At 45.5% G+C, this 15858-nt stretch overlaps 2 protein-coding genes across 2 annotated transcripts in view; both read right to left on the bottom strand.

Moving 5' to 3' along the window:
* The window catches only part of LOC122379094 (aspartate aminotransferase-like), a 250586-nt gene that overhangs the window by 42292 nt on the left and 192436 nt on the right, over window positions 1–15858 (bottom strand). The window lies entirely within an intron of this gene.
* Window positions 1852–5737, bottom strand: LOC122379096 (P2X purinoceptor 7-like). The gene is made up of 7 exons (XM_043361026.1): window positions 5632–5737; window positions 5040–5150; window positions 3980–4137; window positions 3561–3630; window positions 3020–3174; window positions 2610–2728; window positions 1852–2481 (listed from the first exon to the last, which is right to left on the bottom strand). Coding segments are annotated over exons 3-7 (489 nt in total). The 5' UTR covers window positions 4123–4137; window positions 5040–5150; window positions 5632–5737; the 3' UTR covers window positions 1852–2479.

Raw genomic sequence — 15858 nt, 5'->3', positions numbered from 1 at the left:
AGTAAGTTAAACATCGCCCACACATGCTATTTTCCCATCCTAGAACGAAAATTGGGGAGGGAGCTTGCAATTCACCCCGCCGTTCCGCCCAAAGCTATGCTTGAACTTCGCGGGATTCCCGGTGCCGATGCCATGAGTTTGTGTACTTATGTATATTTGTTAGTTTGCATTTATGTATGTGTGGTTGGGTAGGGGAGAGTGTAGGGGAAGTGGTGTTTTTTTTACGGGATATGTGGAAAGAATAGACAAGCAGCTATACCAAGTTTCAGAACTCTATGGCTCAAAACGTAGCATGCAACGAAAAAAAAAAATACCAGAGGGTGGCATTCACCAATGTGCGGGTGATGATTAAGACGTCATCGGGGATTTGCGTGCGAGATAAATAACCAGCCATACCCTGCTTTCGTGATCGATTAGTTATTTGTATCATGAGCATGTAATTATTTTCCCACGTGAGACTCCGGTGCTGAGACGTGCGTTTCGAAGCCCGTGCGCCAACGTAGCTGGACAATAGTTCATTTAAAGATAACGTGACACGTGCATCGCAATTTCATTTCAGACCTCCGATGTTCGAGACCCGCAAGGCCATGTCTGTGATAGACCATGACGCCCACCACGACCGCGAGCAGCTGCTGGACGCCGAAGGACAACAGATGTAAGTAAAACTGGATGACTTCTGAGTTGAAAATTTAATCTATTTTAAATCATTCAATATCAGCCAGTAGGAAGCCACTATTATTAATTACCTAACTGTTCGCATAATTTAAGAAAAAGAAATCACTCAAGCTTGCATCGTGATGTGCTTTCGAAAGCTTCCTGTTCAGTTTCAAGAATGCATCACTGCTTACTTCAGGTACTCGACGAAGTACAGCCGCGCACAGAAGAAAACTGTGCTCGTCAAACGCAAAGGAAAGAAAACGTTCCCGTACGTCCGGCAAATGTTGGAGGACATGGTAGAGCGGCGTCGCTCCATCACGCTGTCGGCGTTGGAGCCACGCACGGCGAGGTACGTGAACCCCAGCTCCACGCCGACGGCTGAGGAGAAGGCGGTGCTGCTCGCCGAGCAAGCGGCGCACTCTCGCTTCTGAGCGCGGCTGCCGACGGCCGGGACGGATCCGGCGCCGCCGGGAGACGCCGGGTGGGGTCTTTTAGCCAGGGTCGTCGTTTTCATTTTCATCCATGTGTAAATGACTCTGATGCACATTTCGAGCGGCTCCTGGCTTATCCGCTTGTGTATCTCTTTATGTGCAGGTGGTGTTCTTGACGCGCTTTTCGAGCGTGTGCTGGCATATCCGCTTGTGTATCTCTGTGTGTGCAGGTGGTGTTCTTGACGCGCTTTTCGAGCGTGTGCTGGCATATCCGTTTGTGTATCTCTGTGTGTGCAGGTGGTGTTCTTGATGCGCTTTTCGAGCGGGTGCTGGCATATCTGCTGGTGTATCTCTGTGTGTAGGTGGCGCTATTGATGCGCAACTCGAGCGGGTGCTGGCACCGCCGTTTGTGTGTCTGTTTGCGAGTAGGTGGCGCTCTTGACGCCCAACTCGAGGGAGTGCTGGTGCGCGGACTTCCAGTTTCATCGGTGTGCGAGTGCCGCTAATCCAACTGTATTATTCTGGAGTAAGGGGTCGACGGGTCACGAGGGCGAGCTTTCACCGGGACGTGAGTTTCCGCGGTTTCATTGTTTGTCGTTGTCGGCCTATGGCCGCGAAAAAGTGAAAGTTGATTGAATTTGTGAAATATTATGAATGCGAAGGGTTTAACTCTAATAGAAAATCTGGAAATCCGTGAATCACCACTGTATCCCCTCCAGACTCAATCGTTCCACTGCGAACACGCGTCAAGAAATTAGAAAACTTGGCGTCAGTTTGTGCTATGCATTGCACTCTGTATTATATTAGCACAGAAACATACACGAGGTCAATCTTCACCTCAACTCCAACGTTTCACTTGCAGAGGAAAAAAAAAACTATGAAGAGCTGTTGCTGAAAGCGGCCGTGTGACATCTGAGTTCCAAGACATTCTGCAGAAGCTGCCTTAATCGATATGCACTGAAGAATCACAATGAGCCTAATTAAATGTGATTAACTAACACATTTGACTAACTTTAACTTTACGTAACCTAACAGAACACGTTGCACACGCTAAACATACCGCTCGAACAAATGCACACACAAATGCACACGCTCGAAAACGTAAGGTTTGTGTTCAATAGTTAAAACGCTATTCGTTAGAATTGTGCTTTTCTATTTAAAAAAATGAGTTCCATGACGTTTTGCAGAAGCTGCCTTAATCGATACGCACGGAAGAATCACAATGCGCCTAATTAAATGTGATTAACTAACAAATTTGACTAACTTTAACTTTAACTTAAACACATATGGTAACTAGCACCGGAAGCTTGACGTTCGCCGCCTCTTCTCCGCCGAGTTAAGACCAAGTAGCTCTCGGCCAGTCTGCCGCCGCGCCGGCCGGCGTGGTGCGTCTCTGTGAACACACAACGTGGCGACGTAAGACCAACGGATCACACGAACACTTATATGCAATATGCAATATGCATGCACGTCATCGAAGTTTTTAGCACTAACGGGAAGGATTATATGTTATTTACTCACATAGTGGCACGTCCTTGAAGCCCGTGTACCTCCCCGACGGGCTGGGGTACTTGGCCCTGATGGCCGTCACGGCGCAGGCCGGCAGGGCGCGCCGGTTCCCCCGACCGAGGGCTCCCCACCTGTGGAATACAATGAACAGGGATGTTAGCACGAAAAATATCATGCTCATATAACGTAAAAACAATAGTTTCCAGCTAACGTTCAATCAAAACCATTGTGCTGCCCATGCAGTGAATGAGGGTAACTTTATATTAGATATGTAGATATGATAACTTTATATAGCTCATGCAAATGAATCCTATTGTCAGCCACATCCGGGTTAGAACAGAAATAACAAGAAATGAGGACAACACATTTATCTATAACGCATGTTTAGATTGAAAAGTTTGCGCGCAGGAAGTGTTACGTACTGCCAGAGCACGAAGTGCCGGTACGCCTGGTACCGGCACTGGCGGTGGGGGCCCTCCAGGTCGGCAGGATCCGGCGCCGCCTCGCCCCATCGGTCGCGGTGGTACCGCACTCCCAGGGTCAGGTGGAATGTGTCCTGAGTTGCCTTCACGAACTCCTGTCGAATGTAAGTTGTATTTTGAGGTCACGGGTCGGGTCAAGGCCAGGTCAAACATCTGGAATTGGCCTTTCAGTAGCAAGAACTTCAGAACTTTGTACTGGGCGTCTCTCGTCATAAATCCTGTGCACATCCTTGATATAAGTGCTACATGTGTGACGATCCATGTAGGGTTCAGTCAAGCACAGGCTAGGGTCAAGGTCAGGTCACACTTGTAAGAGCATCTCCCCGAAAAGCAAGTGGCATTCGCAGCATATGGCACATGTTTGATGGGTACTGTTAGGTGTTATAGAGCACGATATTGACGTTTAACTCCCCCCCCCCCCCAGCAACTCGCGGGTTAACAAACTATCGCGTTGTCCAGTACACAAAGTAGTCATACTTACAGGATCGTCTGTGATGCAGCGGGTCTCGCCGCAACACAGACGCTCCTGCTCGGTAGGCATCTCAGGACACCTAGCGAATAAACGGCAAGGGAAAGGGGTTTAGCACCTTATAATTGAGAACACTGTCAACACAAAGGGGCAGTGAAACACAGATCCTAAGCTGGACCCCTTTTGAGCACTGTCAGCTATGTCGGGGTCCCTTCCTAGTTCCCGTCCATGCGTCATTAATGGCTGGGACCCGGTTGCGTTACCACCTTCAGCGCTTACTCAGCAAATCTGATGTATTTGTTGCCTTTTGGTACTCATGATAGGAAATGTGACAAAATTACAGCTAGACTGAGACTACAAAATCCACTTTACACCATCATCATACTCATCAGGGAACAGAAATACCACAAATGGGAAAAGGCTTTGCTCACATTCCACAGCAGCACCACTCTGCCCGCGGCTGTGGTGCTGGCCCCGGGAGCGCGGTACCCGGCCGGCCCAGGTGTCGCCACCGGACCGCCGGCTCCTCCATCAAGATGGTACGGAGGAGGGTCAGCCGCTCCTCCTCCGACATCAGGAGCAGTTGTCGCTGCAAGAAAAGTTCCAGTGACATTCAGTTGTTGCTCTTCCTTATAAATGCATGTATTTATAAGGAAGTTTACATGTATAAAAAACAGGCAAGAGCTATACATGTCTTGCCTGTATTTCGGCAAGACAATAATTGCATGTTATTGATAACTAATATGATTCTATTCAAGCACCCATCTATTTCCTTCAGAGAGTTGGTCTCTGTGACAGTCAAAACAGTGTACAAATTGTGATGTATCGTATCTGCTAGACTGGCATAGACTGTTGTATGGCATTATACTATATGGTTATACTAGAACTCTCTATTATATATTTACTTATGAATATACAATGTATTATGTATCTGAGTTACAACTGAGTTGCATATTTTTTGCTGGTATGAGTGAATTGCAAAGTGGTGCTAAACAAAGATGGCAGCCACTTCTAGTCACATTTCATGAAAAATGAGAGCCAAGTAAAAAAAAAAACACACACACACAACAAACCCGCAACAATCAAACGAACCTCAGTCAGGTCCCCGCGCATCACTTCCGCCTCCTGAAGTGCCTCCCTGAGCAGTCAGCCATGCAAACAAACATTTTCAGTGAGTTGTCAGGAACCCACACCAGTCTTTGAAGCAAACACCAAGCAGGACAGCCACAACCCATATATGTGACACAGGCCAAGACAATCACCAAGCTGCCAGCAATGCATAAAAATGCTATTCATCACCATCACCCCTGCACCATTAATTTCATGCAGGAATGTGTTAAATATTTTGCAAAATATCCAGAAAATAAATATTCAGACAAGTTAAATATTTTGCAAAACAGGAAGCATGCTGATGAAAAACAGACACCAAACAGCCATCATCTAAAGCTCAATGTTGATGTACATACGTACACCGCACAAGTGCCTACTTACTCTTCAGAGGCGATGGTGAAGTTAAGTCGCCTCCCCGGCCTTACTGCAGCTGAGTAGGGCCGGGGCCGACCACGCCTCCTCCCTGCCCTCCCACAGCTGGGTGCTGACATCCTGAAAAAATAAGTTTGTTAAAAAGATATGCATTGTAATAACACATTTCACTACCATGGCCCTTTCAGTTTCAAGTCGCAGAACATACCAGGCACTAGAGAATTATACACTGGAGACACAATGGTGTTGGCCAGGCAATAACTATCCTTTAATTAGTTTCTCGCACACAAAAATGCAAAAAACCATCATTTGGGCCTATTTGACACTGTGAAATTCCCTCTAATTCTAATGAAAAATAACTTCGCCTGGTATTAACATTTATATCACCATTTAAAATCAACATCACACCTTCAAGGCTGACAACTTCTAACTTGCATGGTATTTAGGGCTTGCTAACGGATGGGCATATATTACCTAACTCAAACTAACTGGCGCCAATCCATGTCAAGGAACAACTTTAATTGCATTATTTACCTAACCAAAGGCATAGTTATATCCCAACTTAACCAACAATCGAGTCCCGAATAATCCTATTACCTACTTGGAAACATAGAAGAGTAGGCCCCCGAATTAGAATCTAATTAATTCTAAACCGAATTAACTCTAATTCAAATTAGAATCCTTACAAACAAAAACCCAAGCGTCGCTGTTTGAAACAAAAGCGCCATATACAGCGACTTTTTTTTATAGAGAAGGACAACGCATTTCGGTGGGTGTTACAAGTACTGCAAGTACTGCTTCTTTTTTGCAAAAATAAAAACCTTTTTCACATACGAAAATGTGCTAGGAAATTTTCATATTTTATAGAAACTACAGTAGAAATAGTATAGATGTCGAGTAATTTTTATTTAAGAAACAAGAAAGCTCATTATCTCCCTTTAACGACTAGCATAAAAACTATAAATTTCATCCGCGGATATTTAGCTAAATACTCATTAGATTCGTATTAAACTGCATAACCCTACTGTAGGAGGGCGGCTCCTCCCGTGCCGCCGCCTATTGCTCGGGCGGCTATATGTTGGCAATGAATGAACTGCCGCCAATGAATGGACTGCCGCTCCGAGACCGACTGAGTCAGAGTCGGAAGTGGAACTCTGCCGCTGCGAGCGCCCGCGGCTACAGCTCACGCGCCGTGGGCTATTTGCCGTGCTCTGCGGCGACGGCTGTGGCAGTGATGGCGGCTGCTGATTGGCTGGCGCTGCGACGCCAGGGCAGCCGCCGATTGGGTTTTCTCCTGGAACCTTCTCGGACGAAAGGTCGTCTGAAGGTCATTGTGATTGACGGGGGGATTCGGTCTGGAGCGGGGGGCTACGCTTGGAATTGGGACTTGAACGGAACTTTGACTTTGACTTGGTTTTGAACTGGTCTTGCTTGCCAATACACTGTGACTAATGTTTTACATTAAGTCTATCACGGCCATGTCTACACTACAATTGGAATTAAACAATTTTGTGTGATATCAATTATTTTGGAGAATTTTCGATTTTTGATTTTCTACATACAATTCATTTCTAAGAATCAAACTTTGAGAATGTGGCAATCTTTTTTTGCAATTTATTTGTGCCGTCAAAGTCTTCAACGCATTGTCATTGAATGATGAAAATATTAAAAAGGTGTTTTTCCTCTTAAGGTCGCTACACAGCATTGAATTTCGTCGTACAGTGGCAACAAAAATAACAATAACTGTCAACTGGTCCGAACTGAGAACGGTCAAATGTGATCGAGAGGTCATTGCAACTCTGTTAATTTTTTTTTAAAGAGGCTTAGGACACCTACGCAAACTAAGCTAGGTCCCAAATAGTCAAAGACGTCATAATGACGTATTATTCTCAAGAGAGCGAGGTTTGACCCCCTGTGGCCGTGGGAGCGAGTACTACCCGCCTCTGACGGTTTTCTCATCACTGCTGGGGACGCAATGGCGATAGAGCGCTGAAAGTTATTACAACTTATCTTTGATTTAGCTTGTGACACCAAACGAACTTTATATAGGGTCACTTCATTGAACTATGACGTCAAATAAGTGAGTCTATGTAATGTTAAAAATGTCGCAATAGCGAAACGCCCTCATTGCCAAACAATTATTTACGGGGAGAATGTACTTCACGCATTCTTTGCAAGGTCCGATGTTTCAGTTTTGCTCCTGGACCTTGTGTGACGTCATGAAGACGCAACGTCATTTGTGACGTCACTAAGGCTGTTTGAGGTGATAATTTTTCGTCAATAGATTCCAAACAAAATGAGGGCATTGAGGGAAGGGTCATCAATGTAGGTACTCAAAATCATCTCAATCGACCAATTCGTGACCTGAACGACTTTGTTCTGACCTTGACCTGAAGTAAGCACGTTAAAGGGAGATAATGAGCTTCCTTTTTTCTTTAATAAAATTTATTCGACATCCATGCTATTTTTTCTGTGGTTTCCATAAAATATGAAAATTTCCTAGCACATTTTCTTATGTGAAAAATGATTTTTATTTTTGCAAAAAAAGCAGTACTTGCAGTACTTGCAACACCCACCGAAATGCGTTGTCCTTCTCTATAAAAAGTCGCAGTGTATGGCGCTTTTGTTTCAAACAGCGACGCTTGGGTTTTTGTTTATGTTACCGTTTGTTTATGTTGTTAGCTTGGTTGTCAGTGTCGTGTGTAGGGCGTTGGTTGTAGGTGCATAATACCTACCCTACAACCAACGTGTGTAGGCACTGTGGCCATTCAAATCAGAAGGAACGCAGCTACGAAATTTATATCATCCGGTACACATGTATTTCGACTCACTGGTATTCTAAGAAAGGTAATGTATTTGTATCAATAGATGAAAAGAATCTTTTGACATACTCACTAATGAAATAACTTATATCAAATTCTTCCAAAAATAAAGAGCAAGGCTGTGCTCTCATTCGCTCCTTATTTAAAATGAGAAATGCTGCAACTAAATTATGTATGGTCCGGTACCTAATAATTAAAAGCATTCGTACACGTCGAAAAAACAAATGTATAAGAAAACCTTTTATTCACGATTCGACCATAAAGGCAGCAATCAATTAAAATAAAATTTTCAAATAATGTTTAATTTTTACTCACCGATTTTCCTTAAAACCTGCAAGTACTTGCTCACCCATCACTACCAAGCGCGGAGCGCTTGAGCTACTTCAACTTAAAAAAAGCATGGTAATTTTTGTGATTTCGGCAAAATGCAATGAATTTACATTATATTTATACATTTTCTACTAAAAAATGGTCCCAACTCCAATAAAGTGAGAAAAGGTCATAATCTCCCTTTAAGTTGAGCTTTCCAAAATATCGGCAGTCAGCACACCATTCTACGCGGCGGAGCATCACGAACACGATGGTGCCAGGTAAGTGTCAGGTACCGAAATGACGGTGCTGCGACCATTTGGGGGATTTATTGACCGAAAATTGAATCCCTGGTTCAGGGCATTAGACCTGACCACAGAGGTCACCGGTTGACCGTAATGATTAACTGCATTTGGAAGAGGTCAGCTTAAGGTGTTTTCCTCAGGTCGAAGTCACATCAAAGCCGCTGAAGTCAAGACGAGCTGGTCAAATGAGGCCATGTATCAGCCGTTTTCATGGCGGATGTCAGACGAGTCTAGCTAAATCTTTTTTACTGTAGCTATTTATATAACGTAATTTTGTTACGGAGCGAGCGAAGCGACCGTAGTCTTTCCTTAGATTATCGGAAATTTCTGAGTATGAGCGGCCGGCCGGCCGTGCGGAGGCCTTTGCGAGGCTTACATCTCAGCAACCACTTGACCGATTTACATGCGGTAATTTTTGTAGGGTAGCTTCATTCCTTCTACCAAGTATTGGACTATTCCTGATGCATGTGGGCGACCCCTTATGCACGTGCCACGTGCAAAACGAAGAGGTGTCAGTTTTGTAATTGTTGCAATATCTCGGTAACTACTTGGCCGATTGCGCTGAAAGTTGACATGTATGTAGGCACCCACTAGGCACTGCATATCCATGTGCCAGAGTTGGGGTGCTGCTGCACGTGCGCACGTGCAGGGGTCGTTTCCAGATCTCGAGAACGGCTGGAACGATTGCGCTCAAATTTGGTACACGGTTAGGCACCAGTTAGTAGGGTGCCGTGCACAAGTCAGTTGGGATCCATTTTGCACGTGCGCACGTGCAGGGTGCCGCTCCCAGATCTTGAGAACGGCTGGGCCGATTGTGCTCAAATTTGGCACATCGCTAGAGACCGGTTAGTAGGGTGCCGTGCACAAGTCAGTTGGAGGGAGTCCTTAAAGGTTTAAAACCTTAAAGGTTTTGTACTTCTCTGGAATTATAATGCCTGACCTGTTGAGTGGCGCTACTTCATGTCCGATTTCTGAATGTTTTCGTTTTCTTTGGATACGTTGCGAAATTGCCTTTCTAGTTGGAGCTTCTGTTGTGGCTTCTCTACTCAAATTCATATCACTTATAATTCTTCTTGGACGCAAATTTGACGTTTCTCCCTGTTCCATGGCTTTGTCCAATGCCGAAACAACTTCAACTCTTGCCGGAACTGGGGGGTGGTTGTGAATTTGCCTAGTAACAACTTGTCTTTCGGTATGATATCGTAATGATGCTGAAACAGATCCTTTACATCCTTTGTTTTCGCATCGCCAATTTTGAGTGGTAATATTTGAAGTATTCTTTCGGTAGACAAAACCTTCGAAGCTTAATTTGTCCCCACCCCTTGATGACTTAAAAATTTCCATAGCTACAGCCGATAACCCGTAATTTGCGTCTATCACACAACAAATTTACCTCGCTTCAGTCGAAACAGAAAAGGAATGAAAGCTGCCTCGTGAAGTTCTGTAAAAAAATAAAATAACCGCAAAATCTTTTCCTCGTGAGTCTAATTATTGTGCCAAGCATGATAATACACCTCCATCATGGAAATGAGTCTGCTGAAAGCTAGACGAAATTACGGCACTAGACCAAAGGCACTAGCTCAAATGAATGGCACTTTGGCACTAGCTCAAACGAAACTAGCCAAACTGGCGCTAGACCAGCTGAAGCACTAGACCAATTGCACTAGCTCAAAAGGCACTAGACCAAATGATGCTAGACGAAGAGAGTGGCCCCCTTGCAATTTCGCACGTGCAAGGCCCACCCTCTCGCTCGCTCCGTTAGTCGCCCCTAAAGCCGTTATACTGGTTCAAATGTTTGATTTAACCCGCCCCCCACTGAGGGGGGGGGCTATTCATAGCCCCCTCCCGTTTTCCTGCAATAACTTCAAACCGCTTGACGTATCGACGCCAAACTTTCAGTGCCTTCGGCTGCATCAATTTGACACCTTGTGTCAAAATATGAATTTCGTAGCTACCATAGGTCGGCCGGAAATGACGTCAGAGTGACGTCATGCTCGGCAAACATTGCACCACGTCAACAACATCGTCAGCATTGCACCACGGCCATCGCTCCCAAGAGCTCAGTTTTTAAGCTAGATCCAATTTCGTTGCATGAGAGGGCTCGGAATAGACTGCGCTAGCAAACTGCTATCTTGGATTTTCAAAATTTTGAAAATTTTGAAAATTAATAACAATAAAATTCAAAATGTATATTTTTATCTTTTTTCAAACACTTTTTTACTTTTCGAAAAAACCGGAAGATTTGTGATAGAACATATGCTAATGACTTACTCTAGCACGTTTAGCTAAACATCTTCAAAAATGGCCAAGTTATACGCATTATTGCAAAAAAATTCACAATTATAATTTTTTTAATCAATTTCCTTTTTCAGTACGTATTTGACATTGTATACCAATATAAATACCACCATCGTGTTCCTGAGCTCAAACTGCATCCAATAGACACCTTTTTTGTTGTAAAATTTTTAACTACCTATTTTAACTTCAAAATTTGACCTTTTTTGACATGAAGTGACCTGACCTAAGCTAAATTTAACTCAATATGACCTCGAATGACACTAACGACATCAAAATCGAAATATATGGCCTAAATGGACCATAAAACATGTGTCACCTGACCGACGCATGATATAATATTTCCGTAACCTGTGATGACCTGACCCTGACCTGAAAATCAAAGTACAAGTTTGGTACCCTCAGGATATCTAAAGCATCTGTTCACGAGTGTGCAAACCAAAAATGAGCCTGATCTGACTTATAAGACGGCGGCCAAAGCCCAAAATGTGAACAAGTCAAAATGCTAATATATTTTACTTTGACCTGACTTGTGACGTCATCGATGACCTCGAGGTCAGTCAAATTAGGTTTCGCTCGACAGTTTTTTCCGGGACTTTGAGATGTAGAGATGTCAATCGGATACCAACTTTTTGGTATACCGATACCAAACCGATACCAACTTGGTATTTGGTATTTCAATCGTAATGTGTTTGGTATTTTGTTGGTATCATAAACCCTCACTAATGTATAAGAGGCTAAGAAATCGGTAAAAAGTTGGTATTTCCCTAATTTTCTCAAGTTGGTTTGGTTTCGGTATTTCCCCGTGGTTTTGGTTGGTATTTGGTTTGGTAACGGTATTCCGATTTTCCGTAATTGACATCACTAATCAGATGCCGTTTGAATTTTGACTATCGGCCCAGTAGTTATTTTCAGAGTTCGGAGGGGAGGGGGGTATGAATAGCCCCCCCCCCCCCAGTAGGGCGCGTTATACGCAGACCCCAGTGGGGCGCGGGTTAAAGGGAACGTCTGATAATATGTTAAATAAAGTTAATAAGCAACTAGTGCAACCCAAGCTAAAGCAATTAAGAATAAACTATGAACCAAATTTGACCAAATCGCATCAAATATCAGTAAATGTGTTTTAGATACTTGTCGTGAAAGCGGCTATTGTAGGTACCTATATGATTAGGTTCAGCAGGGTTCCGTGAGTTCACGCACTGGTGTCTTATCTGACTCGCGAGATTAATTCCATTCAAAGTTATTGACAAAAAGAAAAAAGGTGACCTCAAACGACCACACAAAGTACCAGCATATACGACGTCATGGAAGGTCCCCTATGCAAAACCGAGTCGCTCTTTGCAAATTGTATGAAATCACGATTACAGGTGTTTGATAATTGATTACAGGCTTCGATCGTTTCCGGCACCAAAATAACAGTTTCAATGTTTCAATATTTCCCATTGACTTGTAAAAGTGAGGTCACGTGACCAGCTTGACCTCGGGTGAAAGTTAGGAAAGTTGGAGGACTTGATGTGAAATCTCAAGAGCCGTTACTAACTATATGCCGTTACTTGTTTCATTCCCTGCAAAAGGTTCACTGAGGGCGCTGTAAAGCTGCAACTTTTTGCATCGTTCCCAGATTTATTTGTGACGTCATAGGTCAGTAAGCTGACCTCAGCCTCAAAGTTCTGTTGGCGTAAAAAAAAAATCCGGCTTAAGTCAATGTTCAGGTAGGTATGTCAAATTTCAACAGCGTTGCAAACGATCTCGGGAAAACCGTTGAGGCTGCACATCAAACCCTCCCCTTCGGCCAGGTGGGAATAAAAATACTATGAAAGTGAATGTTAGTGAAACATGGAGCATCCCAAGCCACTTAATACCTTGAAATGCATTAATCCAAAACGTTAGAGATGCTTCCAGTTCCAGGAAAACAGAATACAATCTCGGCCAGTTTTCACGTAGGTACTTGTAATTTTGTTACCTCCACCCTCTCTGACCTGGTCATGCCCCTGGCAAATGCAATAGATTACTTCCAAATGCCGCATTTTTGTCTGCATATATTTTGCGTGTGGCATATTCAATAAGCAAAATCACTGACATGGTGTGTCAAAAGTGGAAATAGCCGCCCGGCTTTAGTTCGCCAGCCTTGTCAATAGATGGCAGTACCACAATATGGGCAGCGGATCGTGCAATTGACGTCAAATTTTCGTTATCTGCTAAGAATTGAATGGCGGATCTTTTCATGCAAGAATCAAGTAAATCGGTCCACAACTTTTCTAGCAACTGAGATATGAAGTCAAACACCCTGCCAGAGCGGCGGCGCGGCGGCCGGCGGCGGCCGTTACGCGCCGCCTGGGAGACTGGCGGCGCTGAACGGTTCCGACTTGGCACTGCACTAAAACCTGTTAACTGCTTGGAATAGTTATTATAGCAAAATTTTCTTTCAAGTGAGGAATAACCAAGGGCAGGAAGTATGTATGCTTGCGTGCGTACTGTGTAAGCCAAGAAACTGCATTAGCAGATACTCGCTAATATTAGATCCAGCCAAGTCCAAACGCATTCCAGGAGATGTGTTTCTGATGGGTCAACAATATTTAACGTTCGAGGGCAGAGGCGGATCCAGCTCAGAGGTTTGGGGGGGGGGCAAACCATAAAAATTTATCGATTCTTTCCATGCATCGCCCATAGGCGTAATGTTAAAATCATGCCGTTTGGGGGGGGCAAATGCCCATTTTGCCCCCCCCTGGATCCGCCACTGTTCGAGGGCGGATACAGTGTTAACAATACAAAAAATATTTTTGCACAGCTCTATTCCTTGAATAATTCTCTTCTACGCCTCATTCCTAGTTAAGCGAATTAGCCCACCATGATTGAATAAATAAGGCGATTTCGCCACAAGGTCGCGGAAAACCGACCGAAAACGGCCGCGCTCAACGTTAATTTGGGCATGCAGACTCTTAAAAACTCGCATTGGGCGGGTAGGGTTTCCCAGGTATTGGCTCCAAAACACCGTATTCGGCTCCCGAATACATCCAAGTGACCCGCCTCGTTCCTAGTTAAGCTCTAATTAGATCAAGTGACTCATAAGGAGCGAAAAAGCGACAAAAAGCATGAATTTCCCTATGGCGGTGGGCTGCCGGGTTGCCAGACGGCGCACCGGCTATTTCCACTTTTGACACACCATGAAAGCCCATTATTACATGGACAGAGCGAACTTCATGCGATTACTAGGTTGAGCCTTCTCCTGATTTGACCCTAACACAGCCTCGGCTGTTACGAACGGATTTTTTTGCACGTCCGGCCACAACATCCGATTTACATTTTTGATAATTCCTAGCCTTTTATCAGTGCAAGCTGCAGAGAAGCGTGTCAGAATTACATGCGAGGCAGCACACATCAGTGTTCGGCTCTAAATTGACTTTCTTGACCGGCATCCTGTCTCCGTGACGGCGACCGTGACCGGTATCGCGAGCTAAATAGACAGGTTAAATCTGCTATCCGCCGGGACAGCCGCCAAGACATTCAGAGGCGTATTCAGGAGGGCGGCAGTGGGAACATGTGGCGATCCATTCGCTCTGTAATCTCGGGTAAACGAACGGCTAGACCGTCACCGACCGCCAATCCCGATGATATGAACAGGTATTTCGCTAACATTGGGACGCAGATCGCCGGGCAGGTTGACTCGTCTGGGCCGGAGCTGCCGGTGCGCCTGCCGCGTGTCACCTCTGGCGGCTTCGGGGTTCAGACGGTCACGCCGGAGAGACTGGCCAGCATGGTCGCTGGAATGTCCAACGGCGCGGCGAGCGGGGCGGACGGTCTTAGTGTGCGTTTTATTAAGATGTGTCTGCCGTCTCTGTCACATGTATTGACACACATTGTTAACTCGAGCCTGGCCTCTCACACGGTTCCGCGATCATGGAAGATGACACTGATTCACCCCATCCAAAAGAATCCAAAATCCACCGACACGCAAACTACCGTCCGATTGCAATCCTTCCCACAATAGCCAAAATAACAGAGCGCATCGTTTACGAGCAGCTCTACTCTTACCTCAGCGTCCATCATCTTCTCTCCTCATGTCAGCACGGGTTCCGAACAAATCACTCGACAGAGACAGCGCTCCTCACGATGACCGACAGAATTCTGGAAGTGATGGATAGGAAACAGGTGGCTTTGTTGTGCATGTTGGATTTGTCAAAATGTTTTGACGTTATCCCACACGACCGTCTGTTGGTGAAACTCGAGCAGTATGGCGTGGATACTAGATGGTTTACCAGCTATCTCGACGATCACTACCAGCAGGTCGTGATACGTTCACCGGACGGTCGCAGCACACTCTCACAGCCGCTGGCCAACACCATAGGTACCTACCAGGGCTCGGCATTAGGATCACTATTGTTCAGTGTTTATGCGAATGACATGCCACTTTTTCAACCTGATGATGAATCGCACGCCACATGTCTGGTACAATACTGTGACGACACTCAGTTGGCCGTGCTGGGGAGTCCACGTGACGCTGGCGCTTTGGTGGCGTGCATGGAGCATAATTTAGCGGCACTCGGAGACTGGCTTCGCAAGAATGGTCTCAAAGTGAACGCTGACAAGATCCAGCTCATGATTGTGGGAACGCGTCAGAACGTCCGCCAGCTCCCAGCCATCTCTGTCCAATTCATGAATGCCACCGTGGTGCCGTCGCCTACGGCCAAGAACCTTGGCGTCACATTTGATGCTACCCTGTCATTTGACGTGCATGTCAGTGATGTGGTGCGCCGCTGCACGGGAGTGCTGAGTGGTCTCTGCCACAGCAGGCACTGCCTGCCCAGAGACACGCTCGTGACTCTGGTGCAGGCTCTCGCTGTGTCTGCGGTCCGATACGCCATCAGCGTGTACGGCGTGTGTGGCATCACGCAGATGAGAAGGCTCCAGCGGTTGCTGAACTTCGGTGCTCGCGTCGTCTCTGGTCGCCGAAAGTTCGACCATATCAGCGACGTCACAAGGGATCTGCAATGGCTCTCAGCAGAGAACATGTGGCGATTCCAGTCGGTCATGCTGCTGAAGAAGATGCTGACCACAGGGCAGCCCGAGTCTCTGCGTGACAGGATCACGTCTCGCTGT

Source organism: Amphibalanus amphitrite, unplaced genomic scaffold, assembly GCF_019059575.1.
Source record: "Amphibalanus amphitrite isolate SeventyFive unplaced genomic scaffold, NRLGWU_Aamphi_draft 000071F_arrow, whole genome shotgun sequence".
NCBI lineage: Eukaryota > Metazoa > Arthropoda > Thecostraca > Balanomorpha > Balanidae > Amphibalanus > Amphibalanus amphitrite.
The sequence above is the reverse complement of the archived record's forward strand: the minus strand, read 5'-3'. Positions and strand labels throughout refer to the sequence as shown.

Bases quoted from the DNA above. Each gene is read 5' to 3' on its own strand.
- LOC122379096 (XM_043361026.1), bottom strand. From the start codon at position 4,122: ATGTCGGAGGAGGAGCGGCTGACCCTCCTCCGTACCATCTTGATGGAG. The intron at 3,631-3,979 runs GTGAGCAAAGCC...TTTATTCGCTAG, and splicing joins GAGTGGTGCTGCTGTGGAAT to GTGTCCTGAGATGCCTACCG. The intron at 3,175-3,560 runs GTAAGTATGACT...TACATTCGACAG, and splicing joins GCTGCATCACAGACGATCCT to GAGTTCGTGAAGGCAACTCA.